The sequence below is a fragment of the Osmerus mordax genome, chromosome 7, assembly GCF_038355195.1.
Source record: "Osmerus mordax isolate fOsmMor3 chromosome 7, fOsmMor3.pri, whole genome shotgun sequence".
In the NCBI taxonomy this organism is placed as follows: Eukaryota; Metazoa; Chordata; class Actinopteri; order Osmeriformes; family Osmeridae; genus Osmerus; species Osmerus mordax.
This window is the reverse complement of record NC_090056.1, coordinates 16,946,082-16,973,829: the sequence shown is the minus strand read 5'-3', so window position 1 is coordinate 16,973,829 and position 27,748 is coordinate 16,946,082. Positions and strand designations below refer to the sequence as shown.

General features: G+C 44.9%; 3 protein-coding genes and 1 long non-coding RNA gene across 4 annotated transcripts in view; 2 read left to right on the top strand and 2 right to left on the bottom strand.

Annotated features, from left to right (window-relative positions):
• The window catches only part of LOC136945671 (neuron navigator 1-like), a 77,228-nt gene extending 73,509 nt beyond the window's left edge, over positions 1–3,719 (bottom strand). Inside the window, 2 exon segments of the mRNA XM_067239632.1 lie at positions 2,025–2,116; positions 2,815–3,719. Of these exon segments, the coding sequence (XP_067095733.1) occupies positions 2,025–2,116; positions 2,815–3,719 (997 nt within the window).
• Positions 3,720–14,402: 10,683 nt separating this feature from the next.
• Positions 14,403–15,468, top strand: LOC136946355 (uncharacterized). Its single transcript, XR_010876884.1, has 4 exons — positions 14,403–14,488; positions 14,627–14,745; positions 14,843–14,946; positions 15,066–15,468. It is a non-coding gene; the product is annotated as an uncharacterized lncRNA (long non-coding RNA).
• Positions 15,469–15,847: 379 nt separating this feature from the next.
• Positions 15,848–18,810, bottom strand: LOC136945420 (pepsin A-like). The gene is made up of 9 exons (XM_067239222.1): positions 18,752–18,810; positions 18,498–18,639; positions 18,144–18,261; positions 17,516–17,634; positions 17,180–17,379; positions 16,839–16,952; positions 16,574–16,718; positions 16,347–16,445; positions 15,848–16,098 (listed from the first exon to the last, which is right to left on the bottom strand). The coding sequence occupies exons 1-9, from the start codon at positions 18,808–18,810 to the stop codon at positions 15,961–15,963; spliced, it is 1,134 nt and encodes a 377-aa protein (XP_067095323.1). The 3' UTR covers positions 15,848–15,960.
• A 5,580-nt stretch (positions 18,811–24,390) lies between these two features.
• lamtor5 (late endosomal/lysosomal adaptor, MAPK and MTOR activator 5) lies at positions 24,391–25,504 on the top strand. The gene is made up of 4 exons (XM_067240343.1): positions 24,391–24,507; positions 24,580–24,641; positions 24,795–24,912; positions 25,303–25,504. Exons 1-4 carry the CDS (start codon positions 24,473–24,475, stop codon positions 25,361–25,363), a joined length of 276 nt encoding a protein of 91 aa, XP_067096444.1. The 5' UTR covers positions 24,391–24,472; the 3' UTR covers positions 25,364–25,504.
• The last annotated feature ends 2,244 nt before the right edge of the window (positions 25,505–27,748 follow it).

Genomic DNA, 27,748 nt, shown 5'->3' with positions numbered 1-27,748 from the left:
TTGTGGTGAACCCTCTGTATTTACTCTGGTGAAGTCTTCTCTTAATTGTTGACTTTGACACAGATGTCAATGTCCAAATACTTATGGACCTAACTGTATATCCTATAACAGGTCTAACTGATATTGTACAGCATTGCCAGGGTTAAGGGGTGGAGGTGGAGGGTGGAAGAGGGTTTAGGTTGTAAAGAGGTTGAGGCAGTTGGTGCAGGGTGGGGTGACAGATTGCTGGTGGAGAGGGGGAGCTGGTCTCTGAGGAGTTCACTAATTGTCTGATGCCGCCAGAAACGCTCAATATTAAATGTCCTGGAAAATCTATGGGTTTAACCGCCAATAAACCTATCACTGCCAGTCTGACCACGACAAACTGGGTTTGTAATCTTGTGCCTTTGTCTGTCTGATAGCCTGAATGCCTGTCTGTCTGTCTGCCTGCCTGTCTGTCTGTCTCAGATAAACTTGAACCCTCACCCCACTGACATCCCCTTGTTCATTCTTTCCTCTCTCCCACTCTCTTTCCTCCCTCTCTTCCTCTCATGTGTAAATGATAGTTATTACAGCTTCAGCCTCCCCTGCCCGTCCAGGCAGCATCGTGGGACCCTGCCGAGAGGTTCTTTCTGCTCTCCAACACTCGTCAAGGACCGCCTCTTCCAGGCCGAAAAACTCACATGTCCAAACTCCAACCCTGAGTTCCTGCAGGTTCCTTCTGTACCTAAAACACTCTGCTCCTTTCCCTTCCCTTCTCCGACCCCACACTGATTGCCATACCTCCAGCAAACACTCGATATACACATGTATTTCCTGGTGGTTTGTCAGCAGTGGTATACTGCATTGGGACGCCACCAACTCAGGATATGAAGAACATACAAATCACCCGGGTTGCCAGGTTTGTCCATGGAAAATAGCAGGGGGTGAGTCTCATAAACCCAAAGATGAGTAAACTGTATTAATGACCTGTATCCTGATCTCTCAAAATACAGTACAACCTGTCATCAATAACCCCCCTCCTCCATAATATGAAACAGATTCATCTCAGGACACTGAACAGACGACTCAGAGGAAATGGTTTGACAGGGGAGGAAACGTTTGGTCCTCCCAGATGTGAAACTATAAAACATGTCAAAATGGAAACTACTGCTACTGTAAGTCAGGTCTGACAAATCAGTTAGTAAAATGTCCTTCTAGTTCATAGCCTGTCAAGGCTATAGAAAAGGATGGGGGGGGGGGGGGGTAGGAGAGGTCACATGGGTCCACAAGAGGTATGTACAGGGGAGTTAAAGGTCTCTTAAGTGTCCTTGAACAGAGCTAAAATCAAAAGTATAATTGTTATAAATATTGATGTCCCCTCATTAAGTCCACATCAAACAGAATGATTTGATGGATATTAATGTCGTACTTTTCTATACCCTCACTGCCCCATAATATAATCCACATCAAAGCACAGAGCTGGGGGTCTGGATGGAACCATAATTCTGGAGGGATGGCAGGATCATGTGTTTCAGGTTAATGAGGACGAGGAGAGAAGGAAGGAGGGAGGAAGAGAGATAGAGACAAAGAGAGAGAGAATCTGACAGCTCCTGTCTCAGTTCAAACATTTCCATGAGTGAGCATGTGCCTGATAGCCTTGCAGGGGAAAATATACTCTTTCTCTGACCCATATCCTCCTTTATGTCCTTCCATCTCAACACCCAAAGCCCTCTCTTTCTCCATCCATCCATCCATGTATTCACCTCTCCTCCTCCTCCATCTCTCCATCCAAAGACTTGTATAGTCAGCAGAGCCGCGGGCAGACACACACACACACAGGGAATTAGGCCAGCACACTCCAAACGTGACCGACACTGAATGCTAGCTTCATTCACATGGTGGGTCTGACTCTTAGCTTGGAGGTAAGTGAGTGAAGCATGTCCTTATTGTCAATTCCGAGTCTATTCATCTTATTTCTGAAACCTGAGGCATATCCTATCTGCGTGCACACGTGTGACTTTATGAGTGCGCGTGCATGCGTGTGTGTGCGTGTGTGTACTCACCGAGCGTTAGGTCTTCGCAGCAGACTTCAATGGATCCAGAGGAACAGTCGCTCAGCTCCTCCACTGAGACATCTCTGTCCTGAACCTGCAGCCTGCGAGAACAGCGTTCACCGTCACGTCACCGGGACCGCTCACCCTCCTCAACACACTCAGTGACTGAACAGTTTCCATTTCATTCATTTGCAAATCAGACTCTACAGATCATGACAGAGGTTTCTCTGTGACTCGGTACAAATGGATTTGATTCTCGATTTAGATATGCTGCACAATAGTGCTTTGAAGTCAATGATTCCATTGTTGATCTGAAACACTCCATTGCAAATTCGCAACGTGCCATGAAATTGGGTTTGTTACTTGAGATTATGGTTTGTTACTATTACACTAGTATTACTTGACTATTGTTTAAAGAAAACCAGAGAAAATTGTAAAGACGGGGGTGGAAGTAACATTCCTTTCTGAAGAGGGCCTGCAGGCTAACCAGTGAACACTTATAACAATCAGCTCTGCTCCAAAAAGCACAAGTATATGTGTGTGTGTGTGTGTGTGAGAGTGCTCCCATGTGTGTGTATACAATGCTAAAGTATAGATCTGAGATGTCCTAAAGGATCTGTGCGACTGGTCTCATGTCTGCAACCCGGGTGAGACGGGGAGAAATGTAGGGATCCATAGATAGAGAGGAGGGCTGAGATGGGGGGAATTAAAAAGAGCAGAAAGGTTAGTGCCTGTGTGTGTGTATGAGGACAACGAGAGAGAGAGGGATAGCGGCAGAGAGACAGTCGTTAAAGCTCACCTGTATCTGAAGGGAGCCACAGTGGCCATGTTGATTCTGGGTGTCTGTGTGTCTGTGGGCGGGGCCTCTCTCTGCTGGCAGGGAGCTTGGGCCAAGGTGATAGGTTGAGGAGTGATCTGGGTCGGAGACACGGCAGGACTCAGGTCCTCTGGGGTTCCCATATCCTCATCCGATTGGCTACTGGAGCCACTTCGACCCCTGAAGGAGGGGTCAGGGGTCAATGTAAGAGGAGGAGGAGGCCGCAGGTTGTCATTGCTGAATCTAGATGACCGGTCTTCCACAAGGCCTGGCTCAGGAGGGTCCTCATCATCCCCTCTGTCCCCTGGGCTCCCTCCTTCCTCCTGGGTGTGGGTATTGTAATTGTCCCTTGTCCTTGGCAGGAACTGGGGACTGAGGTTGCTGTCTCCCCATTGCTGGTTCCTGTTAGCACAGGTATATCTGTTCTGGTTGCTGTTCTGGGGAGTGTGTGTGCTTGTGTGTGGGGGTGTGTACGATGGGAGGAATGTGGCTACGTGTGCTGAGGTGTGTGTGACTTTCCCCAAGTCCAGTGTGTCTCTGGAGCGCGGAGGCTCCCTGCGCTGAGTCAGGGGACTGCTGTAGGCCGAGCGTGAGGCCTGGGGAACGGGTAGAGCTGCCCTCTGCAGGAGCTTGTTCCTCAGGGTGGCATCCCTGAGAAGATCCTTGGAGGAGGGCCCTGGGATGCCGGTGTTCCTTGCGGACAGTTTGGGAGAGTGTGTGGGTGTCTGTGTGGGTGTGAGTTGTTTAGATTTGTGTGTGGAGGGTCGAGGGAGGCTGCTGGTCTGAAGGCGAGAGTCTCCTTTGGGAGAGGAAGGGAGCAGGCTCCGAGGGAGGGGGATCCCTGAAGAGGGAGCTGCCCGAGGGGGGGACTTCACATTTACACTCATCACTGGTCTGGATAACTACCACTGATTCTAAAAGAGAGAAGGGGGGGGACACAGAAAGAGATAGGTTGGAGCAAGTTATTAAGACGTTGCTGACATTGCAACATGTGCATAAGATAATGACTAAGAATTATGGACCGTTTTAAAAAGCATGGCATGGGACTTGCCCATGGGATTTGGGTGGATAAGAAATGGCATGTGAGGACCGTGGTCTAGGACATCCAATGAATTGAGTCATGGTACAGCACGAGATCGTTTTATTTTCAGAAAGCCGTGGGATTTCCGTGTAACGTGATTTGCCAGTTAGGAGTTGGAAACTTGCGCTCCACACACCCTTAGGGGAAAATCAACGCAACGTCTACAGTGAACTGCCTGTTATCAATATATTTCAATGTTCTGCGTTTACATTTTTCTCACTGTCACGTACAGAAGCACCACAAAACAATGTCAAGTTGCGATGAACTGGTGTGAAGCATTTAAAGGTTTAAACTTTGTGAACCTAGCAATATTGACTCGAGTTCAAAAGGATTCATAACAAAGTATCCCACCCACTATTGTCAAAGCCAGCGTCAAACGACTCTCGTCTTTATCGACGCTGACTTTCTGAAGAGACAGCAATGCCCCATGGCAAACCTGTGTCCCATACACCGCACGACCTCAGAAGTGCTAATTATGAACTTGACAATGCAAAAGCTAGAAATGGTACTAGGGGTGGGCGGATCGATCTAAAGTATTGATAGTATCGATACCAACGTTGGTATCAGTATTGAACGTTGGTATCAGAGTTGGTCTGTCAATGAACACAGAAGTTACAGATGAGATACACATTATATCAGGCCGTTTTTTCACCTGATATAATGTGTATCCCCTCTGTAACTTATGTGTTCATTGACAGACCCTTTGCATGTTAGGGGAGGGGGTACAAATTATATCAGATGGAAAAAAAACGGCCTGATATAATGTGTATCCCCTGATTCCCCTCTGTAACTTTTGCTTCTGTACATAGGTCTGGCCATGAGGTACGTAAGTCAGATTTTTCAAGTTGATTTTCTACCGGCAAATCAGCGAACAGGGGGTGGCTGAGAACGATGACGTTGATGTCGTGCGCTAGTTTGTGTTGTAGTTCCGTAATGGCGGCGGAGAAAGATGCGAGCAAAGCCATTCGGTCCGTTGTGGCAACGCTGCCGAATATCCAACAGCTAAAGCCGGAGCAAGAACACGTTTTGCTGAGTTTTGTTGGTGGCCATGATGTTGTGGCCCTCCTCCCCACGGGTTTCGGGAACAGTTTGTTACAGTAGTGGTGAAGGAATTGGCTAAGGCGAACGCTAGCGATTGGTTATGGCAGATAAGAGTAGCTCTGGGCATATCCAATAGTTTTAAACTTCAACAGATAACCCGCCTACAAGGAAGTCAACGCTTGTCAATGGAGCGTGGCCAGACTCTCTATACAAATGCAATGTACTAGAGTCTGGTTAGGACCAGGCTAGGTCATGGTGACGTCGCCAAAAAAATCCCAAACACTGCCCTAGACAATCAGCGACTTACAACCCTTAGTATAAAATACAACAATGATTATGACTTGAACAAATTACGAAAACACAATGAAAAGACTTGATCATGAACAGCCCCACAAACCCTTGACCCAGACTAGCTACAGTGTAGCGATAGCTTTCATAGATTTCGATAAATATATCTGCACATATCCAAAGACCACTTGTTGAAACCTCAAGCCAAGTTGTGGTAAATAAACGTAACTTATGTCCACACATTTATACCTTTTCTACGCTCTTGTCAATGGCCTATTTCACTGCAACTGGTGTGCATCATCCATAGCCGCCTTCTTGCTAACCATCCAACCACGGCAGTAGAACAAATAGGTAAGCTAAATGTGACGCAGATCTGTGTCGCAGCATTTTTCTGCTTTACCTGTTCTAGTTCTCGTTCCCCACACGATGTTTTACAGACAGCAGAAATTCGCCTTCTGTACCTTCAGTAGTCTGACATTTTGAGACTGTCCCCGCCAGCCGTTATCTAGGCCTGTGAAATTAAATTTTAATGTAATATTGTGTAATTTGGGACTGCCTCGTGGTCCTCTGCAGCAGAGAGAGGAAGATTCGCTTGAGAGAGGGATGACTGTGATGACTAAAGATGTAGGCCTACATTCACTACTGACCTCTAGACCACCTCACAAAAGCCGTTTAAACCGTTTCTCTACACACAGCTGCAGCATTATCGGCAACTCTATAGCGAGACGTTGGTTACATCCGAATTGCATAAGGACACACTCATGTATATGTAAACACGCACTAAACCAAGTTGTCTTTTGTAAACCATAACCTTGTTCAGTATGGCCAAAACGGCAGATGCATATAATCTCCAGCGTATCCAACACTCAGGATAAACATACTTCTATACGCAGGCCCTAATTGCAACATCTGTTGTACTGTATCCTTTCAGATTTCACGGTTGTAAAACACCAGGCTGTTTAAAATAATCGGAACCGCAAGTATATTTTCACCCGCAAGTATTTGAAGGCCAAAAACATGTTGTTGTATGTGTTGTTGAACATGGGCTGATCAACCAGAGCTGGTGAACAGCTGTTGCAGCTGTCAACAGAGTCATGGCTTTAACCCACCATCCTCTTTCCCCTGTCCGAAAGTGTACTTTTGTGAAAGGAGTCTTCTTGAAAAGCTGTCTTCAGTAAAGCACGGCTTTATCTTAGTATAAACTGTATGTTGGATTCTCTCAGTGGCCGTGATGGTTGAGTAGAGAGCAAGGTCACAGACCCAGACACACAGAGTCACACACAGTCACACACAGTCACACACAGAGTCACACACAGAGTCACCCACAGAGTCACCCACAGAGTCACCCACAGAGTCACCCACAGAGTCACCCACAGAGTCACACACAGATTGACACTCGTCTTTAATTCTGCAGAGGAGGTCTCTACTGTAGGTCCTTGTGCTTCGTCATGCTTAGAGGAGGAGATGCAACATCACACAACACACACACCAGTGAGTCATCAGTTACAACATTACTACATTCAGAAGGACGTGGACATTCATCATTATCTATCCTCCTGTCCTCAATCTCTCTCCCCTAGCCTCCCTGACCCTCTCCCTCCCGTTCCCCTCCTCCGTCCTCCTCTCTCTCTCTTCTCGTCCCTAGGGAAGACCTCTGTGCAGACGCCACTAATAAGCATCAGAATTCCAGTCTGTCTGTTAGAATTCCTGCTCGAGTTCCCAGGAACACAGGTGTGGTGTGGTGCCGCAGTCTATCTGTATGGAAATGCTCTATTCCCAGTGGGAATGCCAGAGTCCTGATTCAACCCCAGGCAAATAGACACAAACACATGGAGGCTCAGATGGTGGGTTTGTGTGTCTGTGTGTGTGTGTGCGTTTTTTTTTTCTCTGCATCTTTCAAAATTCTAGTTGAGGCTGTTGTGTTATGCATGCTAGCTCACTTCTAAAGACCAGCAGTAGGCTAATTCAATGGAAGTACTGTGTTTGAGTATTAGCTCTAAATATCGTCAAGTCAGGCTTGTGATCTCAGTTCATCTTCAAAGCCAGGCTATCGTAGACATGCATTGCTTTTGTCTGTTTTACAGGAACTAACCATATTATCATCTTGTGTATCAATGTCACTTTTTTGGTCTGTTATGTTCTGCCATCTAGTGGCCAAAGTGTTACATAGCACCACCAGCAAACCTCATCTTTACTGCTCCCTCTCTCCATCACGTGTAATTCCCCGCGCACAGATAGTGTTAGTCATGTGGTGGAGTATACACTGTACCTTTTAAATGTGCCAAAAAAATACAATTCTGTTGCAGTACACATCAGCCCTAAAGTTAGAATTGACCATGGTGTCTTTGTCTGGGGTTTGGAATACAGACAAGGTAAAGTGTAAACAGTGTTGAGGTAAGAGAGACAGCAGGGGAGAGACGAGGAGAGTTAAATCTGTCACCTTTTAATCATATTACACCACTTAAGTAGTCATCCCCCTTTCCTCGCCTGTCCCGTGACCCACCCAGTCTAACTGGATTTAGTCTAATCACACACACACACAACAGAGAGAGAGAGAAGCCCGGTGACTCAGCACGAAAGCAATCAATGCCCACTGGAGGTGAGCCTATTTTACATGAAGGCTGTTACTGCTGCTCGAGGAGACTCGTGTGACTGTGTGTCTGAATCGTGTGTGTGTGTGCTATGTGTGTGTGTGTGCTATGTGTGTGTGTGCTAGGTGTGTGTGTGCTATGTGTGTGTGTGCTATGTGTGTGTGTGTCTGTGTGTGTGTTCTCCCAGCGCTCTCTCTGTGCTCACATTGATCCCCCAGATCAATGTTCCGGAGCCAAGAGCAGCCTCAGCCTAAAGGCTGTACAAGTAAACAAACAGCAGACACACTAACCACACACAACAGCATCAACAGCCGCCTGCACCAAGCAGGCGAGAAGCAGAAAGCAGCTGATCCTCATGGTAACGTAATGGTAACACACGCTATGTCGCAAGACACTGACAGCACACACTAAATCTTACTCTTATGAAAACGCTACTTCAAAACTTGATGACATACTGGTGATAAGTCCTGAGAATGTAGAACAAGCCCTAGGTGGCCCAGTCCCAAAGGAGCAACTTACCTGTGTGTGTGTCCTTCGAGGGTTCTGTTAAGCGGGCCGAGCCGTGATAAGCGCGTGAGAGCCAGGTCCTAGTCAGCCGGTGTCCGAGGAACAATGCTGTGTTTTTTCCTGGATCACTGTTGCATCCTCACCGCTGCCCCCCGATTGGCCGAGGGCTCGGCGGTTTTCCCAGAGACAGGAAGCTGTGACAAACAGGGTCAAGGTTTTGAGCCAATTGGAGGAGCAGATCTTCTGGTGACTCACTTTCGAAGTGACATTGTTCAGTGATATCAGTTCTCGCATCTTTGACAGGAAAACACGTCAATCAATGTTTTTTCTAACAATGCATTGTGGGATTCCTAACCCTCCCACGTAGCAGAAAATTGAATGAAACTGTCACAGACTGTCTCACACACGCACCAACACACGCAGGGAAAAACAATCGCTACGCTTTTTCATTACAGTTCGTTCTGAATGGTATGGGACAAACACACAACACAAATAGCGATGCAGCCTGGGCACACACACACAGATGACTCACAGGGAACACACACCTTCGCCATGTGGATGACCTGGTGCTGAGATCACACACACTGTGTCCGCTCTACGCATGCTGCACTGAGTCATCTCCTCCCTTCAAAATGCTGAGTCAGACATGCATCACCCCTGGTTACAGGACACCCCTAAGACTCACCCCAGCCTCATCTCTCAAGCTCTATGTACTGTACAAACTACCAGCAACTCTTAGCAGACGACTCACTTACACACTGACACATGGACTCATTCCCAAAAGGCTAACACGAAACACAGCAATCAGATGGCACAAACATGCACAGAAGCTAACCAAACTGATCACAAGCACTCTTACATACACATGGACAACACTCAAATGTCACACACACACAGAAAGACACCTGTTTGAATCAGCATTACTGTTCATGATTGACACGCACAAATACACTCACGTTTTCCATGCGCACGGTGTATGTGTGGATCCTGTCCATCCTGGTGTGAGTATGTGTGTGACAGTGATTCTCTCTACTCTACCCAGGCAGGCTGGCAGGCCTGGGAGACGGTGTGTGTGTGTCACTCCTCTCTTCTGTAACGTCACTCCGCTGCCGCAGTACGCCTGCAGCCTCATCCCCGCCTCTCCCTTCACTTCTCTCCTCCCTCTCCCTTCCCCTCTCTCCTCCCTCTCCCTTCACTTCTCTCCTCCCTCTCCCTTCCCCTCTCTCCTCCCTCTCCCTTCCCCTCTCTCCTCCCTCTCCCTTCCCCTCTCTCCTCCCTCTCCCTTCCCCTCTCCCCTCCCTCTCCCTTCCCCTCTCTCCTCCCTTTCCCTCTCTCCTCCCTCTCCCTTCCCCTCTCCTCCCTCTCCCTTCCCCTCTCTCCTCCCTCTCCCTTCCCCTCTTTCCTCCCTCTCCCTTCCCCTCTCTCCTCCCTCTCCCTTCCCCTCTCTCCTCCCTCTACCTTCCCCTCTTCTCCCTCTCCCTTCCCCTCTCTCCTCCCTCTACCTTCCCCTCTCTCCTCCCTCTCCCTCTCCCTTCCCCTCTCTCCTCCCTTCCCCTCTCTCCTCCCTCTCCCTTCCCCTCTCTCCTCCCTCTCCCTTCCTCTCTCCAACTCTCTGTTTATGCAGTCTCTTCCTTCGCTTGGCCACCTCTATCTTCTCCATCCCCTCCTTTCTATCTGTTTCACCTTCTATCTCTCCCTCTACTGCTTTGTATCTCTCTGTCACTTTCTCTTCTCCTTTCTTTGCTCTCTCTCTCTCTCTCTCTCTCTCTCTCTCTCTCTCTCAGTAATGGACCTGTTGGCTAGGCTCTCTCGCTCTCACTGGGGGGTGAAATATGAGCTCCGTTAAAGCGAGCTGGGCCATTAGCAGGATGAAACAGAATGCTGACACAGTGTGTGTGTGTGTGTGTGTGCGTGAAAGAGAGCATGCTTCCATTAAGTACAATAAAAAAAAACGAAGCTGATACAACCATCAATTAGTGTGGGCGTGTGTGTGGTAATTAAAGAGTCCATCTGCACGTGAAATGATCTAAGACCCCTCATTTCTCTGTCACACTCTGTGGAGGACAGAAATGGAAGGATGGGGAAGGCAGAGGGAGACGAAGAGAGGGCGTGTCAATGACAAGAGGACAGAGAAGGGGATGGACAAGTGTGACGGGGACCCACGCGCCTGCCGTGCCACGCGCCTGCCGTGCCACGCGCCCCCAGCACGGCTCCATTCTGGCTGTCAGATACGTGCCCGGATAAACAAGCAACCTGGGGGACAGACCCAACCATCCCTCGCTGCTTCCTGTCACACTGTCACCTCACTGTCACACCCCCCCTCCTCCCATCTCCAGAGAGAGTAATAAAACAGAAACACAAACACATCTAAAAGCGGACATGGCCTCAAATAGAACTTCTCGATTCTCATGTCTTGGTACAGAAAGCCACACAGCAATAGTCACATGGCTGCTGCTTCTCACTTCTCTTAATATAGCCTGTTTACTTCGCAGTCACAGAGGCAGCTTGAGTCTCAGACTGTGGGACGGATCATCTTATAGAGGAGGAATCGAACAGATGGGACTTGTAGTTTTACAGAACCTCTCCATCTGCTTGGAGGAAGGGAGGGAGGATGGGGGAAGGGGGGTGTTTGGAAGACACGGTACTGAGGCCGCACAGTTCTTATTCTCAGGAGTCCCATGGCTCTCATGCCTTCTCCTGCTGCAGCATCACAGTGCAGTGATATCAGTGTCCCATATCAATTGGCTCTTTCTCGGTCTGACTTGTACTCTCTTGTTCTTCCACTATCTGCCCTTAGTTTCAATGTCACTTCCCCTCATCTTTTCCATCGCTCTTCTCTTTACCTCTCACACACACCGTCACGCATGATGATATTTAAAGACAGAAACATTTCTGTTTCACGACGCACTGTTGTTATAAACTGGTTTTCTGCATGGAACCTCGATTCCTTCCTCGTATCCCGTTTCCAACATATAGAGGCAGACTGGAAAGCAGATTTGATGGAGTCTGGATGTTTGCACCTTACTGAAGTCTCTTACAGCCAAGGAGCTCTCTTACTGATCATGCATTGATCAATCATCAATCTGCCTCACTTCAGACCTAACGAATCCCTCACAGAGAGAATTGGATAGAGATGGAGAGCACAGACAGGAGAGGAGGGTAGAAGAGACTGTAAGAGACAGAGTTATGGAGAAGCAGAGACAGAAAGGAGTGTGAGAGAGAGAGAGACCGTATTTCTCTTTGTGTTATTCACTGCACAATAACGAAGACAGTGCAAAATGTGTTACTGTAACTGTACATAAACACTGTAAAGCAAAAATAAATAAATTATAAGAATTATTGTGACTGCAGTCTGATTCAAAAACGTATCAGTTGAATGCAGCAACACACTGTTGTGTCCCTGATGCCATATGCTCTATGTTTATGAAGCCAGAATGGCGTTCCCTCTGCTCTGCTCCCCCCCAGACGCACGCAGACCCCGCAACACACACAAGTAGTCATGCAAGCTTGCGCACACACACACACACACTCCAGTAGTCACGCACAAAGCAAATTAACAGTATTATATGCTCTGCTTCGTAATACTCACATTGAAGTGCTTTTGTCCCCTGTTGCTGGAAGACCAAGCGTCAACTCTCTCTAGATGTGGCACACACACCAACTCCTCTACACACGTACACACACACGATCTGTTGCTTTGTCTAAGCAATCATGCTTTCAGAAACGGGAAGTGACTCTCAACAGAGGGATTATGGGTAGAAGTGTGTGTGTGTGTGTGCATGAGTGTGCATGTGTGTGCGTGAGTGGTGGATTGGGGGGGTTAAGTCACAGTCTTCTGATGCTCCCTAGACTTGCTAACCCCGCCCCCCCCCCTGTGAATAATACCCTAACAGACGCTGTCACAATAGGCCACTTGTGCAACAGTCAATCCTGGGGCATCAAGGGGGGGGGTGGTGGGGGTCCTTCAGATGTTGTCTGTGAACAGGGGGGCACTGCCTCAGCTTCAGCCCTGTACTAACGGGACAGACAGAGAATGATACTTAGGGTGGGAAGGGAGGGGGGGCGGTTACAAGTTAAACACAAGAATCAGCTGATTGGATCGGGCTCATACTGTGCCGGATCCAAAGGCTGGTTACTTTTACGCCAGATGATAATGATGGAAGTCATCATAGTCACTTCAAGATGCTGTAAAGCAGAATAGAAAATGAGTTTTGAGTTCATCACACCACCGAAGAATGTGTTGTTGACTACTCATCCAAATTCGAATGACAACACCGACAAGTATGTTAAATTAGACTTTGAAATCGTGAGAAAATCAGCAGTCTTCTCTGCTTGATACTGGGGGGGCGTGTCGCCTGAAGGAGCTGAAGCTCTGCTCCCTCAAATTGATTGAATTTAGCAACAACAGCAGCAACTAGCTAAATCAATTGCAGATATCAAAACAGACCTACCTGCAGTTTCTGAGTGTTTTATTGTGTTAATTACTTTGTCTTTGCGTCGTACCAGCTGAGTAACAGAATGCAGGTGATATAAACCGTCTGTGATCTGACGTAGATATGTGGCTGTGACGTAGATAGGTTGGGTTTTGCCCCGCCTATACAAACCTGAGCTGAAAACGGGTGAGAAACTGTTCAACAGTCTAACTCCACATTTCAGTGCGACTAAGTTTTAGAGCTTTGCACATACTTTCATCAACTCATTTCACACGTAATGATACTGAGAATGTATAATATATTGAGAAGCAAATCATGGAATTTGCTTTACAGCACAGAAAAGATTCTAAGCTTGGAAGTAGTGGTATCATCCAGTAATGGGAAAAGCCACACGATGGCGCTAGAGACACTTTGTATTCTGGTCATTCTGTTAACTTTACACATTGAGCGCAATCAGAGCAGTTTTTAAGAAAGACATTTCCTCACTCAATCCATCATTTGAATTCTAAACATAAACTTCACAACATCTAACCTATTTAGTTATTCTGAAACAATTTTCAGAGCCATCAGTAAACACTGTTCAAAGTGAATGGTTAATCAGCCAGTTTCAAATGTCCCATTTGTGCATGTCTTTCCTCTTTCTCTGGTGAGTAAGAGGGATCATAACCACAGTCGCAAAACTGAGCTCACTGTCAGAGACAGCCTGCCCTCAACAGTTGCTGTATTTCATCAAAGATGAAGATCGTTTTTCTTCTTGGTGTTCATGTTAGGTATGGTGGATGTTTTTTCAACAGATCATAAAGTCAGTTTTAGGGTGACATTACATTTGGAACTTGAACTACAAACTTTTCAAAGATGTAGTTGTCTTTTTTAAGTAATGTTGCTGTTTGTGTTTCTAGATGTTTCTCTATCGGAGAGAGTGAGTGCGGTGAGTGTGAGGACTGAGATGCATGGACAGTTTTGGTTGACGCTGCAGTACCATGTTGACTACAACAACCATGTAAAGACCTGCTGTAAACTCTATACACACGGTTGTTCTGAACTGATGGACAGTACTGGAGTTGTTCATGATCGTCTCAGGTCCAGAACAAAGATCTTCAGGTACAATGGTGGCGTCAAATTTATGATATTGAACGCAAAGCTGGAGGATGCTGGAGTATACAGATGCAGTATTCTGGGTTACCCCCAACACTCTGTTGATTTTGACGTGGAAATTCAAGGTCAGTGGTCTGGTTGTAATATTCTGTTTCGAATGTTTACAATGCCAAGTTACAATATCAAACCCATAGGCAAACCTGCAGCCTAGAACATAGGGATTGAAAACTTAAATCATACTCTCTCTCTCTCTCTCTCTCTCTCTTTCTCTCTCACTCTCTCTCTCTCTCTCTCTCTCTCTCTCTCTCTCTCTCTCTCTCTCTCTTTCTCTCTCTCTCTCTCTCTCTCTCTCTCTCTCTCTCTCTCTCTCTCTCTCTCTCTCTTTCTCTCTCACTCTCTCTCTCTCTCTCTCACTCTCTCTCTCTCTCTCACTCTCTCTCCTCTCTCTCTCTCTCTCTCTCTCTCTCTCTCTCTCTCTCTCTCTCTCTCTCTCTCTCTCTCTCTCTCTCCAAGCAGAGGTGAACCGTGGTTGTGCCTCTACCTCCAATCAAGTCCACCCTCACACCCTCCACTGGCACCTCCAAGCATGTCTTGTTTAAAAATCTGAACAACCGTCCCAGGTACACACACAAACACACACACACACACACACACACACACACACACACACACACACACACACACACTGGCAATGAACCAAGGAGTAAACAAGTTAGCTCTGTAGGAAAGACCATTGTAACTTTGTTGTGTTGTGTCAGTGTTTCTGTAGGTCTGTCTGCTCCCATGACTGCAGCTCTGGGCACTATCCTGCTCATTATCCTTCTCACCATCAGCACAGCAGCCATTGTTTTGATCCGTCGCAAAGTGAAGGCAACAAGTATGCGGCACAATGCATTTGGACGTTTTTATCGAAAGATTATTTGTTTACTATCTGTAACTGAGTACCAAGTTTGATTGCATGTTTCCACAAGCAGACAATACTGGAGCAGCTACATGTGACTCACCCCACCACAAGGTTGATGCAAGTTCTAAATCCGGACTACCCTTCTGTGACTCACTGTCAACTGGGGTGGAAGAGGTTGCCTAAACAAAAGCCTACTGTATCTGTATTTCAGTTAGTAAAAACAATGTTAAATGAATTTACGTTGTGTTGTAAACAGTATTGATAATTTTTCGTCATCTTCATTGTACTCCCAGGAGCTGAACAGTGTAATTTACACCACGGTGGACTTCAAACCTTATAAGGAGGAAGTGCTATATGCTAAACTGCGTACTCATAGCCCCAGAGCCAAGGACCAAGACCCAGCCTTGCCCACAGTGCACCAAGACTCTGTGGAGTACTCCACGCTCGCTATGGGCCACTCTACCTAGCACTCATGTAGGAAAGGATTCCTTATCCGTTTGTTGACCTACTGTATATATTCCCCTTATGATCATTCCTGAACTATTCTCTGTGAACTCTATGTGCCAACAATACAGTTGTTTGTTTTGATTCAGCACACACAGTTCATTTTGTGTGAAATTATTTGAGGTGGTATTTTTCTCAGTCTTTTTTGATCTGTTGAATGCCACTGGGTTTGAATGTGTGATAAAGGTTTGTTTGGGCCGCCTGTCCCTTTATGATTTCTGTCTGTCACTCGACACGATTTCTCCATTCGCAAAGATAAAAGCAGAAGTTCAGACATCTTTCCGTCAGGTCACCTACACACATCTTCTTATCAGCTGCTAGTGGATCCAAAACTCTCCTGAGGCCCTTCTCCTTTACAGTTACGCTAGATGACCCTGTTCTCAGTCTGGTCTTCTGTTACTCAAGAAGCATTCCCAAGACAATGGCCTTTCCCCAGAGTCAGTACAGAAACTCAATCGTTCTATCACTCTCTTCCACTGAAGGATTTGTATTTCGATCGAACCTTAAATTTGAATCACAATAAACAGGATCAGATCACAAAGGCAAACAAACACATGAAGACAAACAAAGGTTTAAATGTAACATTAAGTTTTATTCAGGAGTTTTCTGATGATAGTTTCTACACCTACAAATGAGACATTCTCTAGTACTAGAGCTGGAGACCTGGAGACTCTAGGGTTTTGATCAGGCGACTGGGGCCAGTCCCACCTGCCGGTTCTGTCGGTCAAAAACGGCATAGAACTGCCTGATGAAGACATCCCCCAGGATCCACAACTGGCTGCTGCCACCGTTACCGAAGCCGGTGCTGCAGCCATAGGAGCTCTGGAGAGAGAGAGAGAGAGAGAGAGAGACAGAGAGAGAGAGAGAGAGAGAGAGAGAGAGAGAGAGAGAGAGAGAGAGAGAGAGAGACAGAGAGAGAGACAGAGACAGAGACAGAGACAGAGACAGAGAATTCAAATAAAGTCTGTGAAGTAATTGCTCTTTTTCTTCCATATGTTGAAATATGTTTGCGGAAATGAGCCCCGCTGTTCGCGTGTGTGTGCAGAACAACAAACTGGTAGTGCGCTGACCTGGGACACATAGGCAGAGGCAGGGATGGTGAAAGCGTTTCCATTCAGAGTGAAGGTCACCTCGGGCATGTTGCCAAGACTCTGGCAGTTGACAACAGCCTGGGTGAGAAACAAGCCACGTTACAGTACCAGTATCTAACTTTCAAGAAGGTAGCTTTCCCCTGTTGATAGACTAGCACTGCTGCATTGAGATCGGGAGAACAAATTAAGAAGAAAAAAACCCTCACTTCTCCATATTGGTTGGTGCTGGCTCCCACCCAGGAGTTCATGTTGGCAATGTCGCTGTTTGGCCCAACGATTTGGGACGTCCCAGTATCAATGATGGCCTGGCAGCCACCAGAGCAAGCCACAACATTCCCGTTGATAGTGACACTGTAAATAATAAGAAAAAACAAAACAGCAGATGAGAAGGAAACCGCAGCATTTGGAAGACTGAGTGTCATTTGTGTGCAAGGCAGCATTCAACTGTGTGTGTAACTTATACTATCATACCTGTCCATTCTGATCTGCCAGTAGGTCTCAGAAGTCAGGGGAATATAGGTGAGTTGTCCAGAGTAGTAGTTAGAGTCAATGCCACCAAAGACCACCACACTGCCTGACTGGCCACTAGGGGAGGACAAAGGTCAAAAGTTGATACACATCAGGTTTACAGAAGAAGTGTTTGTGGCCACCTTCGGCCTTCCGTTTCCCCTCACAACCTCCCATGTTCCCTATGGACCTTCCCAAGGCGTTGTGCCCTCCCAATGCCCTGTAGCCGTCCAAGACTCCACACCCTCCCAAGGCTGCGTACCCACCAAGGCCCCCATGGAACCCTCCCACAAAAGTCTACCTACCCTCCGCTCAGGTAGACAGAGAAGACGTCCTCGGGCACCAGGTTCTGGCTCATCATGTTGTCAAAGACAGGGGTGGCTCCAGAGGAGGAAATAGATGGAAAAGCCAAGCCCAGGATCCCATCAGCCACCATGTTGGCCATGAAGGGTGCCTCTGTCTCACTCAGCCCAAAGATCTGCTGGCTCACAGTGATGCCTCCAACCTGGGAACACAATGAGACAGAGGCTGTCTCTCAGCGCATGATGGTAATGGTTTCCAGTCAAGTTTTCAGTCAAGCATACCCTTCATATGCTTAAATTTTCTAATGCATCTAGAGCTGCGCTGAGTGTTTGACTCACCTCGACGGTGTCATAGGCAAGGATGCCAGTCATGCTACCAGTTCCATACTGGATAGACAAACTCTGACCGGCATACTTGTAGGTGGAGGACTGCTGTGGGTTGAACTCTTTGTGGTTCTCTGTGAAACATGAAAATGGTGTTACATGTCAAATAGAACAGAAACATGCCTTTCTAGTGACCTTTATGGGGAAACGTATTATGCAGAACCTTTTTGAAGTGTTCCTTTAAAAACAGCACCTCAGAATTTAAATTCGACTTGTTCGGTGAGATATCGATTCATATCTTAGCTTTTATTCAGACATTGCCCAACCTAAATCTCAGTACAGGGGGGTTGAAAAAAAGAGAATTCATTCTTTTTCTGTTCTTTTATTCCACGTTTGCCTTTCACCTATGGTGCAGCTGTCAACTTACAGTCATTTAGCAGACGCTCTTATCCAGAGCGACTTACAGTAAGGACAGGGACATTCCCCCAAGGCAAGTAGGGTGAAGTGCCGTCAGTTGGCATGACCGGGAATCGAACTGGCAACCTTCGGATTACTAGCCCGATTCCCTCGCCGCTCAGCCATCTGACTCCAACTTGAAGTTGGTATGATTTAAAACACCCAAGGAATCTCGAGGTCTACTCACGGCAAGCCTGGCTGCTGCAGTACACAGAGGGGACCCACAGGTTGGAGGAACCGGTGTCAAAGATCACACTGAAGGACTGTGGGGGGGTTCCAATGGAGATCACACCATAGTACGACAGCTGGAATAAACACAGGAACGTCAGGTTAGGAACCAACAGAAAAGGTCCCTACAATTCAGTATGCTGTATAGTCACTCTTTGTACAGGTATTTTCCGCTTTAAACAAAACAATACTGACCAGCTTGGTTATGTATAGCTAATTGGCCGTATTCATTTCTGTAAATCTAAAAATGATTTGTTTTGAAAGGACCAGATGAACTTGGAGTGGAGCCTGTCACTGTGTATAGCGGACTTACATCAGCATCGTTGGTCATGGCCTCATTGCCTCCCTGGACGAACTTAGACATGGGGTTGTAAGGGAACTGCTTACGGTACTCGTTCCATAGTCCCTTCTCCATCATCTTCTCCCTGACGGTCTTCCCCTTGATCAAAGGGACCCTGGCTCACACACGAACAGAGACAAGCATAAAACGAAAATAATAATTTACAGAGGGTTTTGAAAGTAGAAAACAGAACATAGAAAAAGAAACGTAAAAAGACAAGGACTTACTTGTGAAGACATTCAGCGAAGGCCACTAAAGCACACAGGACGACAGCCCACTTCATCATGTTTGGTTGGTTTGCTTCTGGTTTTAGACTCGGGGAGTAAAGTTCAAACAGGAGAATTCAGGCCTTATATACGAAATGTCCTAACGTATAACATCATGTGTTATCAACTTTGTCATTTGCATAGCGTCATTAAAAAGCTTTTAATTTATTGACATTGCGATATCTTTAACTTTACTTCTTTTACAGACCTCTAGCCAGCTGCTCTTTAATCTTATCATATTTTTGCAAGGCTATGTAATGAAAGGTCTTATAGTACTTATTTTTTATCTGAAATGAAAAATGTTTTGGACATGGAAACATTTAGAAATTGCTACGATTTTCAGGATAGTTGATATTGATAACAAATGGCTTAAATAAACCTCAGAAAACGTAACTTACATTTTATTGTAGATAGAATGCACAGATGCATTTATGATGTAAATCAGAGAGTCAGATGGCTGAGCGGTGAGGGAGGCGGGCTATTAATCTGAAGGTTGCCAGTTCGATTCCCAGCTATGCCAAATGACGTTGACACGTGTCAAAAGACAGGGACACGTGTGATGCTGACTCTTGCCCTGATAGGGCACCTGAGAAAGACAGTGCCAGAGAACAGGTGGCCTTGGGCACTTCACCCTACTTGCTTTGGGGGAATGTCCCTGTACTTACTGTAAGTCACTCTGGATAAGAGCGTCAGCTAAATGTAAATGTAGTTAAGTTTAAAAAACTTAATGTTAAGATTACATAGGATCAGATGTGAGTAATTGTAAAGGTGTTCCATAATTTTCATTTTAACCACTGAAGCATGTGTATCTGAAGTTGACATTGTGTGCTTTTAGTTTGGATAAAATGGCAATGCAAGGTCAGGTGATTACGGGTGAGGTCATGGTGCTGAGAGCATTTTGAAGAGGCTGATAATAAACACTTGACTTTAGACTATAAGAACAGCAAACGTTGAAGCAAAGAAAGTACAAGGTCAAGGAACATAAATTAGAGTGAGTTTTATTCACAAATATTACTTTTTTGAAAAGATAACTTTCACATGAATTAACGAAAAAGGTAATTATCACAGTCTTATCCACAATTGTTTGGTCAGGGCTTCTCCTAAAATTAAATCAACTTACTACAACATAAAATGAGTCTACTTCAGCATTTTGGTTACATTGTTCATTCATCGTCTTGGACTGTGAAGTGCTTTTACAAATGCAACGTAATCTTGAAAACACAAGGAAACGAATGAGAGTGCATATAGCGCATACAGCGGTATCCAGACAGAGCACAGACAGGTTAATAGTGAAGTTAAGATTGTGCTCCCCTGTCCCTCATCGTTCAAGTCTTTCCTCTGAGATGTCATCATCGCCATCCGCCTCTCCGCCAGGATTGAAGGTAGCCATCAATAGTCAATGTTTTTGAAGTCGCTGGTACACCTGTATTTCCCTTCGGTGTAAGTCGTGCACACAAGGTGTGGAAGACAGGGACACGTGTGATGCTGCCTCTTGCCCTGATAGGGCACCTGAGAAAGACAGTGCCAGAGAACAGGTGGTCATACATGGACCTACGTACCACTGACGGATCTCTCCCAGGATCAGCAATGACCGCTTGGAGGAGATCAACATTGCTGGCAGAACTTACCACTGCCTCTCCAGACAACCTAAAGTGATAGATTACTGTGATTTAGTTGATTCTCAAGAAGGCAAATCAATAGCCACTGGCGGTATCAGCAGTTTTTCCAAAGCAGCTGCCAAGTGCTTGAATACAAATTTGAGCTCTGAGGGCAGCCTACATGTGTGTTTATAAATGTGCATGTGTGTGTCCTCTCACGGTACCTTGTGGCTAAAAGGGTGGCACTCGTCGCCCTCTACTCCTCTTGGTATACACATACGCAGACCTCGCAACCATAAACTGACTGCACAGCACAGCCCGAAGCCACACTGCACATCTCTGTCACAGACCTAGGAGAGATGGAAAGAGAGAGAGAGATCCTCCCATATTATATGTATTTTCTTCATTGTACCTTAAACTATTAATTCATAGATCCATCATCATCATCAATAAGACTCAATTCCCTAATGGTACAAAATGAATGGTTCAAATAGTTTTCTTGCGTATGTAGTCTATGTTTACATGAAACCAAAAAACCTTGGTGATGACATGGCACCTGCTGTACCTGTTTCCTACAGTACCTACCCATGTGAGGGCATGGAGGTTCTGTGCCAGAGCCACTCACCCCGGTGATGACAGCCCTGGTTCCGCTCAAGGACAGCAGCAGGAGGATGAGTAAGACCAGCCTGGTCCTCATGGCAGCAATAGGAGGAGAGCAGGACAGGAGAGAGGCGTAGAAGCAGGTAACCTCCACACAGTCCACCGGAGCTTGGTTAAACTATGTCTCCCGCTCCCTTCCGTCAGATACAGGCTCCAGGACGACTCAAAGAGGTTGGGGTGACAGGCTCTCTCTCTCTTTATACTCTCTGAAGCAGACCCCCCCCCCCCCCGCCCTCTTCCCTCCTTTCCTCTTGTCTCCCTCCCTCCTTCCCAATGCTACCCACGCCCCCGCCCCTCCCCTGTCTCCTCAGGAGGTCTGTCATCTCATTCATCTGATGGAGGGCTGATGGAGACGGTCTTATCAATGGTTTCTGTTACGTAGGGTGAGACCCAGTCACCCTGGATCTGCCCAGTGTGTGTAAGCAGACAGTGTAAAAGAGGATGGTGAGCCATATTAGGTCAGTTGGTAAAGGTTCAAAGTTTCCGTTAGAACTGTTTCAAGATTTACTTCAAATGCTACTTTTATCATTCAGTCTGTCCATATTTTTTGTTGTAAAATATAATCAATATTTGTTTTCCTCTTCCGTCCACACTGTTATACAATTATGAAGTCTGATACTCTGAACTGGAGTGAGGGAGAGGCGATGAGGGTCTCAGGTGCATAGGGGGGGTGTAAACTCAGTTTGCACTGAAACCTGAGTGAACAAGCGTCTGGACGTAGACAAGATGACCTGTCACAGTCCTGCCTGTGTGCTACCGTACTCCACAGTCACAGGCAAACCTGAATTATGTGCGGCAATAACATCTCTTCTCAAAGCATGGTGAGTCATCGTCGACAATCATATAAGCTTTGAAAAAGTTGTTGCGTACGCGTCTGTTTTAACATTCTGCTTAAAAATGAAGCTTGCAGGTAGATCACTATAGATCAATCACTTAATGTATTTACGCAGGATAATTGGCCCTGAGGTTATAAAGTGATTTGATTTGACCTGTCAGGCACTCTCACTGTCCAGAATCTCTGTGAGGCGGATCAACATATAACCGAAAATAGTTTTCAGGGCATTTAAGTAAAGATTATTTCAAGAGTAGGTCAAGAATAAGATGATATCCACAATATGGGTTTAAATATAGTATCAGCTCTTTTGACTTCAGTGTCTACAGTATTCAGATTCTCTGCATACGCAAAACACAATACGGACCCTTTTTAAGATGTGAAAAAATGTATAAGATGGTAATTTTAATGAAAGAAATGTAACCTTTTCATGGTACGTGCGTGCTTGATGACGCACATGGAACTCAATCTCAGTCGTAGGCTAAATTCCTTTGCAGACTTTGCTGATCAATATGAAAAGGCTAAAAGTAGCTACTTGTGACACCTATTTATGCATTTCCTTCCAGCTCTAATTTGGTAGAGGATCGTCTCGCTTCTCCTCCTCCCGCTCTTGTGTGTTGATGGCCAAGAGGTGTCAATGTTTCTGATTTAAGGTGCTCAGATGGAAAGGAGGGGTGCAGAGAAGGATCGGGAGTGCACCCCTTGGGTAAGTCAGCAGGACATTACACTCTGCAGGTGATAGATTCCTCTGACACCGTGGCCACATAATGACATTGCGCCTACCTCTGCTGCGTCAGCAGAAACACAGGGCCTCACCCTCCTCAAGACAGAGCAGAAATCATCAATCCAAGGAGGAAAGCCTTACAAAATGGCTGCCCTGAGGAAGAACACAGAACACATGAGACTTTGGAGGAAGTTTATCACCCAAACCACTGGGTCAGGTTTAAAATGGTAAAACAATCATTTTTAAACTATTTATATCTGTACCAGTGCTTAAAAGTTGTGAAAACAGTGATAGTAATAATATAGATTATGTACATGTAAATGTAAAGTACATTTTGATGTTAGTGTTGGTTTGAATTCCTGACAGTGAAAGTGTGTGTTTGTGTTTACCTCTGATCATCCAAAATAACTGGCATCTGACGAGTGGGTGATGTATGCTGGAGGCTTAAGTTCAATCACTTTGTCGTTTTTTTTTTTCAATCTTGTCCATTCACCATTCACTTCTGTCGTCCGACATTAATTCATTCCCCTGCAAGATGACTACCGCCTAGAAGCAACTGGTTCAGCTTGAATTATTCAGCTTGGAGTCAGGTGGCTGAGCGGTTAGGGAGTCGGGCTAGTAATCTGAAGGTTACCGGTTTGATTCCCGGCTGTGCAAAATGACGTTGTGTCCTTGGGCAAGGCACTTCACCCTACTTGCCTCGGGGGGAATGTCCCTGTACTTACAGTAAGTCGCTCTGGATAAGAGCGTCTGCTAAATGTAAATTTAAATTATGGGTCACTGCCCTTCAACCTCTGTAACATGGGAAAAGGAAGACATGGCCAACACAACTAGTGGAATGCCTGTTAACTAACAAATGTATAATAAAATAATGGCAAATGTAACCCAATTTTTTTTTTTTTTTTTTTTATCAAAGCATATTATTGTCACTATAACTATCATGGGTACGCAATACCAGAGGGACGATTTGTCTGATAAGACAGACATAGAGGGATTTTGTTTGGGGTCAAAATACACTGAGATGTTAAGGTTTAAAATAACCTCCTTTTGATGTAAAAGAGGAAGACCCCATCGTTGCTTATTAAAGGTATACATCAAATTCTGATGGAACCATATTACAATCATAAATTACAATGTATTGCTCTTTTCACAAATTGGGGATGGATCTTGTCCACTGTAAAATATTGTTTTTAGCTATGCTTTAAAGGGAACTTTCATGTGAACATCAGGAAGTGAACCTGCACACCAACAGCACAGCCAGCTTGTGACAATAGGCCTGTCTGTCGAAGCTGAGGCTAAGCAGGCTGTGGACAACCTCTAGATAAGATCAGCATCCTTTTCAAACCTTCGCCTGACACCTACGCAGGCTGCACAGAATAGAGGAGTTGACCCTTGGAGCTGTTATCTTAACAGAGATTGTGGAACTGATATGTCTTCACACACACAGCCCTAGCTTAGTGGGGAAATCAATGTCAGATTGACTGATACATTCATATAATAATCAGTAACAAATATATTGTACAAGGGATCACAAAAAAGCATAATTTTCAAGTACCAAAATGTGTTAGTCAAAAGACTCAATAACTCGGTTTGTAGTGGCCCTTGAGTTTTCACGTCCTTTTTATAAAATAAAAAATACATACAATTATTTATATATTTAATCCATGATTAATGTAATCATTTGGTTTACACTCAGGCGACTTCGAGAGAACAGTGTTTTGACTTCTGTACGCGGTTCGTTCTTTTTGGCCTTTAACATGCCCCTTACAATTCACCGTTCACGTGATTATCAGCTGACCCAACAAGAAGTCAAGGAAGCAGGCTATCACAAAATATATATTGCTAGGTTTATCTTAATAGCATCAGTTATGGAGTCTGCACTTGAAGAGCATCTTGATGAAACGTAAGTCTTAATATCTGTTTCTTTTATAGTAATGAAACATTTTTTAATAACATCCTCCATTACATTGTACAGCATGAAGAACCCAGCGGTGGTCGGTGTTCTCTGCACAGACCAACAGGGGCACACGTTAGGCTGTAAGCTAAGTGTGATGTTTATATATTTTGTAATAGGCTACAGCACATTAACTTTTATAAACGTTATCTAGCAACAGTAGCTATGTAAGTAGCCTATAGCGCAATTTTTGCTTCAAATCTTCGTTTCAAGTTAGTTTTTTTTCTCACCCACAGGTCGAGGCTCTTTAACTGATGACCAGGGTGGAGTTGTGTCTGTGTTGGCCCAACAAGCAGCAGCCCTCTGCAAAGATCCGACAGACACTCCTACTGTGGTCCTTGAGTCTGACACAGGGTAAGTCTACCAGGCTACTCCAAGGAGGTAAAGGAATATGATGTGATGTGCTTTTGCAACGTCCTTCAGTTTAAAGCGCGCGGCCTTTCTGTTCTCAGATTTTTAAAGGAAATTACCGATGAAGGTCGGAATGGATTATTCATTCCGCCTATTAGTATTTAATGTTTTTGAGTGTGTAGGTAAGGTAACTAGTGTTCACTTGGGCCGCGGACACAGCCTCTGTAAATGTGTGTAGGCTTCCCCCTTGTGGCTGCTTTGCATTATTGCCATTCATCTCATGAAACTCATAGTCACTCGAACACTTAATCTTATTTTAAATATGTAGACTACTGTCATATGAATCTTTGTTGTTATGGACTTGTTTCCTTAACCATAATGTTTCTCCCACAGGAATATCCTAGTGAGGAGGCATGGCACAATCACAGTTGCTGTTCACAAAATCGCATCATGAAAACAAACATCAAGTGAGGCCTGACACATCCTTGCACTGCGGGGGCCCACAGACATTTAACAACCTCACCTAGCATTTAGTAAAAAAGAGAGAGAAAAAAATAGTAAAATAAATGAAAATAAAAAATATATTTAAAAGGTTTACCGATCCCTTGGTGGTATTTTCCCGTTCGCTAATTTGCAAGAGGTTTCTTCCACACTGCCACTGGTAAACCCAAGTTGAGCCTTTCCCATTTCTACAGAGACTGGTTACATGCTGATTGGTTGATTTTACAGCTAAAAACTTTGTTGTAGCCAACAAAATAAAATGAAAAAGACAAAACAAAGAATAAAAACAATTTGTGTCAAAAGAGCTCAAAGACTAGCTATACAGGCAGGTGTGCTTGAAACCAGCAATAACACCTACTGTTATTTCAGACATTTATTGTTTATCTGTTGCCACAGCAACTCATCCCACAGTTTTTGCACAGTTTTTGCACTATGTAGACGTAAGTGTAACAATATTTCTTTCGGGGGTGGTTGGGGGTGGGGGAGGGAGAACTTGCGCTCTGTTCTTGCGGGGGACCACAATAATTTAACGTACGCCAATGGAGAAGTCGGTCTATAATAATTTGTACAGTGAATGCTAACAAACATCATGTGTACACACATTCTGAATCCATGTAGAACAGAAGGTGCAGTCAAAAATGTATTCCCGTCTTTGCTTAAAAAAGGTATTTCATGTAGAAAAGTGTAAATGTAAATAATGAATTTGCCTACATGTTTGGATCTATCGATATACCTAGAGGTTGAAATACATACTTTAATCGAATGTCTATTTTAAATAAATTCCACTGTGCATAGATGAACGACACTAGGCTATATGTTAATGTGAGACCCTAGTGGGCTTTACAGTTTTTTCCGATTGCTTAGACAAAAATGTCAAATAACACAGCAGCCCAGATCTACACAACTATAAGCACATTCTCAGCCTCGCACTATTTGCAAAATACTACACACAGTGTTTTGCAGATCACTAAACACACTTTTCTACATTAGACACAGAAATATAAGATTGTCACCTAATTGCCTTTTCAACAGACACTGCATTGTAAAATGACAAACGTGAACGAATGGATCAAACACGGGCGTCAGGTGTACAAGCACTAAAGTGCTTCAATGTAAACATACTAATCAGGTGTAAGCATTATAAAAAGGCAACGGGGGGGTATTTCAGAAAGCAGTTTATGTGACATACCTGGATAGGTTAACTCCCCAGCTCACACCCAGCATTCTAGCAACTTCAAGTAGGTGCTGCAACATTATGAATCAGCTGGTGGGTTAACTTACCCGCTTATGTTGCATAACCTGCTTTCTGGAATACCCCCCTGGTCACTGTACCTGTCCTCATCAAAAATGGAAGGCAATGTTGCAGGAAGAGGGAGAGTGAGGATGAGAGGGGGAGCCCGTGAAGGAAGTGGTATGGAGAGGGAGAGGTAGACCTGGAGGCCGTGGAAGAATAGGGACACATTTACAGTATATAAAGAAATTCTAACAACATTGGTTGACCATGTTGTGAACCATGGGGCAACATTGAGAGAGGCTGAACGGAGAGTTCAGCCCAACCTCAGAAGATATACTGTTGCAACAGTAATTTTGACATTTCGACCAGAGCACAGGTGAAAACTACTATTCTCTACTGTCTACAGTACAGTACAGTAAAATGCACTACATCAGTACTTTTTTTGTACACATTCACTGCAGTCCATGATTGAAACAATGTTCTGTATTTCATTTGCTGAATACTTTCATTTGTCTCCACAAATGTATTTGCTGTGTTTACAGTATCTAGCCTACTATACAGTATTAAATTTGAAATATGTTCTGATTTTCTGCACAAAATGTAACCTTTACCTAAACAATGTGGAGAAATACAGTAAATATTTTCATCTGTGTGCAGTACTGGTCTTGTGTGTTGTGTTTGGTCAACATATTCATGTAGTTTTATGTACTGTACTGTAACAATATCTCTGACAAAATCAAGTAGGTTATATCATTAGAAGAAAAATGTTAGTGTAAAAGTGTTTAAAATTGTGCACAACGTGTGTAACTGGTTCAAACAGTCAAATGTTATGATGAATGTGGTATACGGTGACAGAATTGGGTTTTTATACATGATTGTATAGTTTTGAACAAAGTGTTTCATTTAGCAAAAGATTGAGGTGTTCTGATACTTGTGTGTCTGGTTGTGTGAATCGTGTGTTGTGTTGTGACAAAGTGGGTCCTGTTTTCAAAATTGTGCGTACACAATCGGAAAAAACTGTAAATGTGTGTGCAAATGTAGCCTCAGTCACTTTGTGTGGATTCTTTCTAATGATTTACTGAATCATAAAGTTTCTGTGAACTG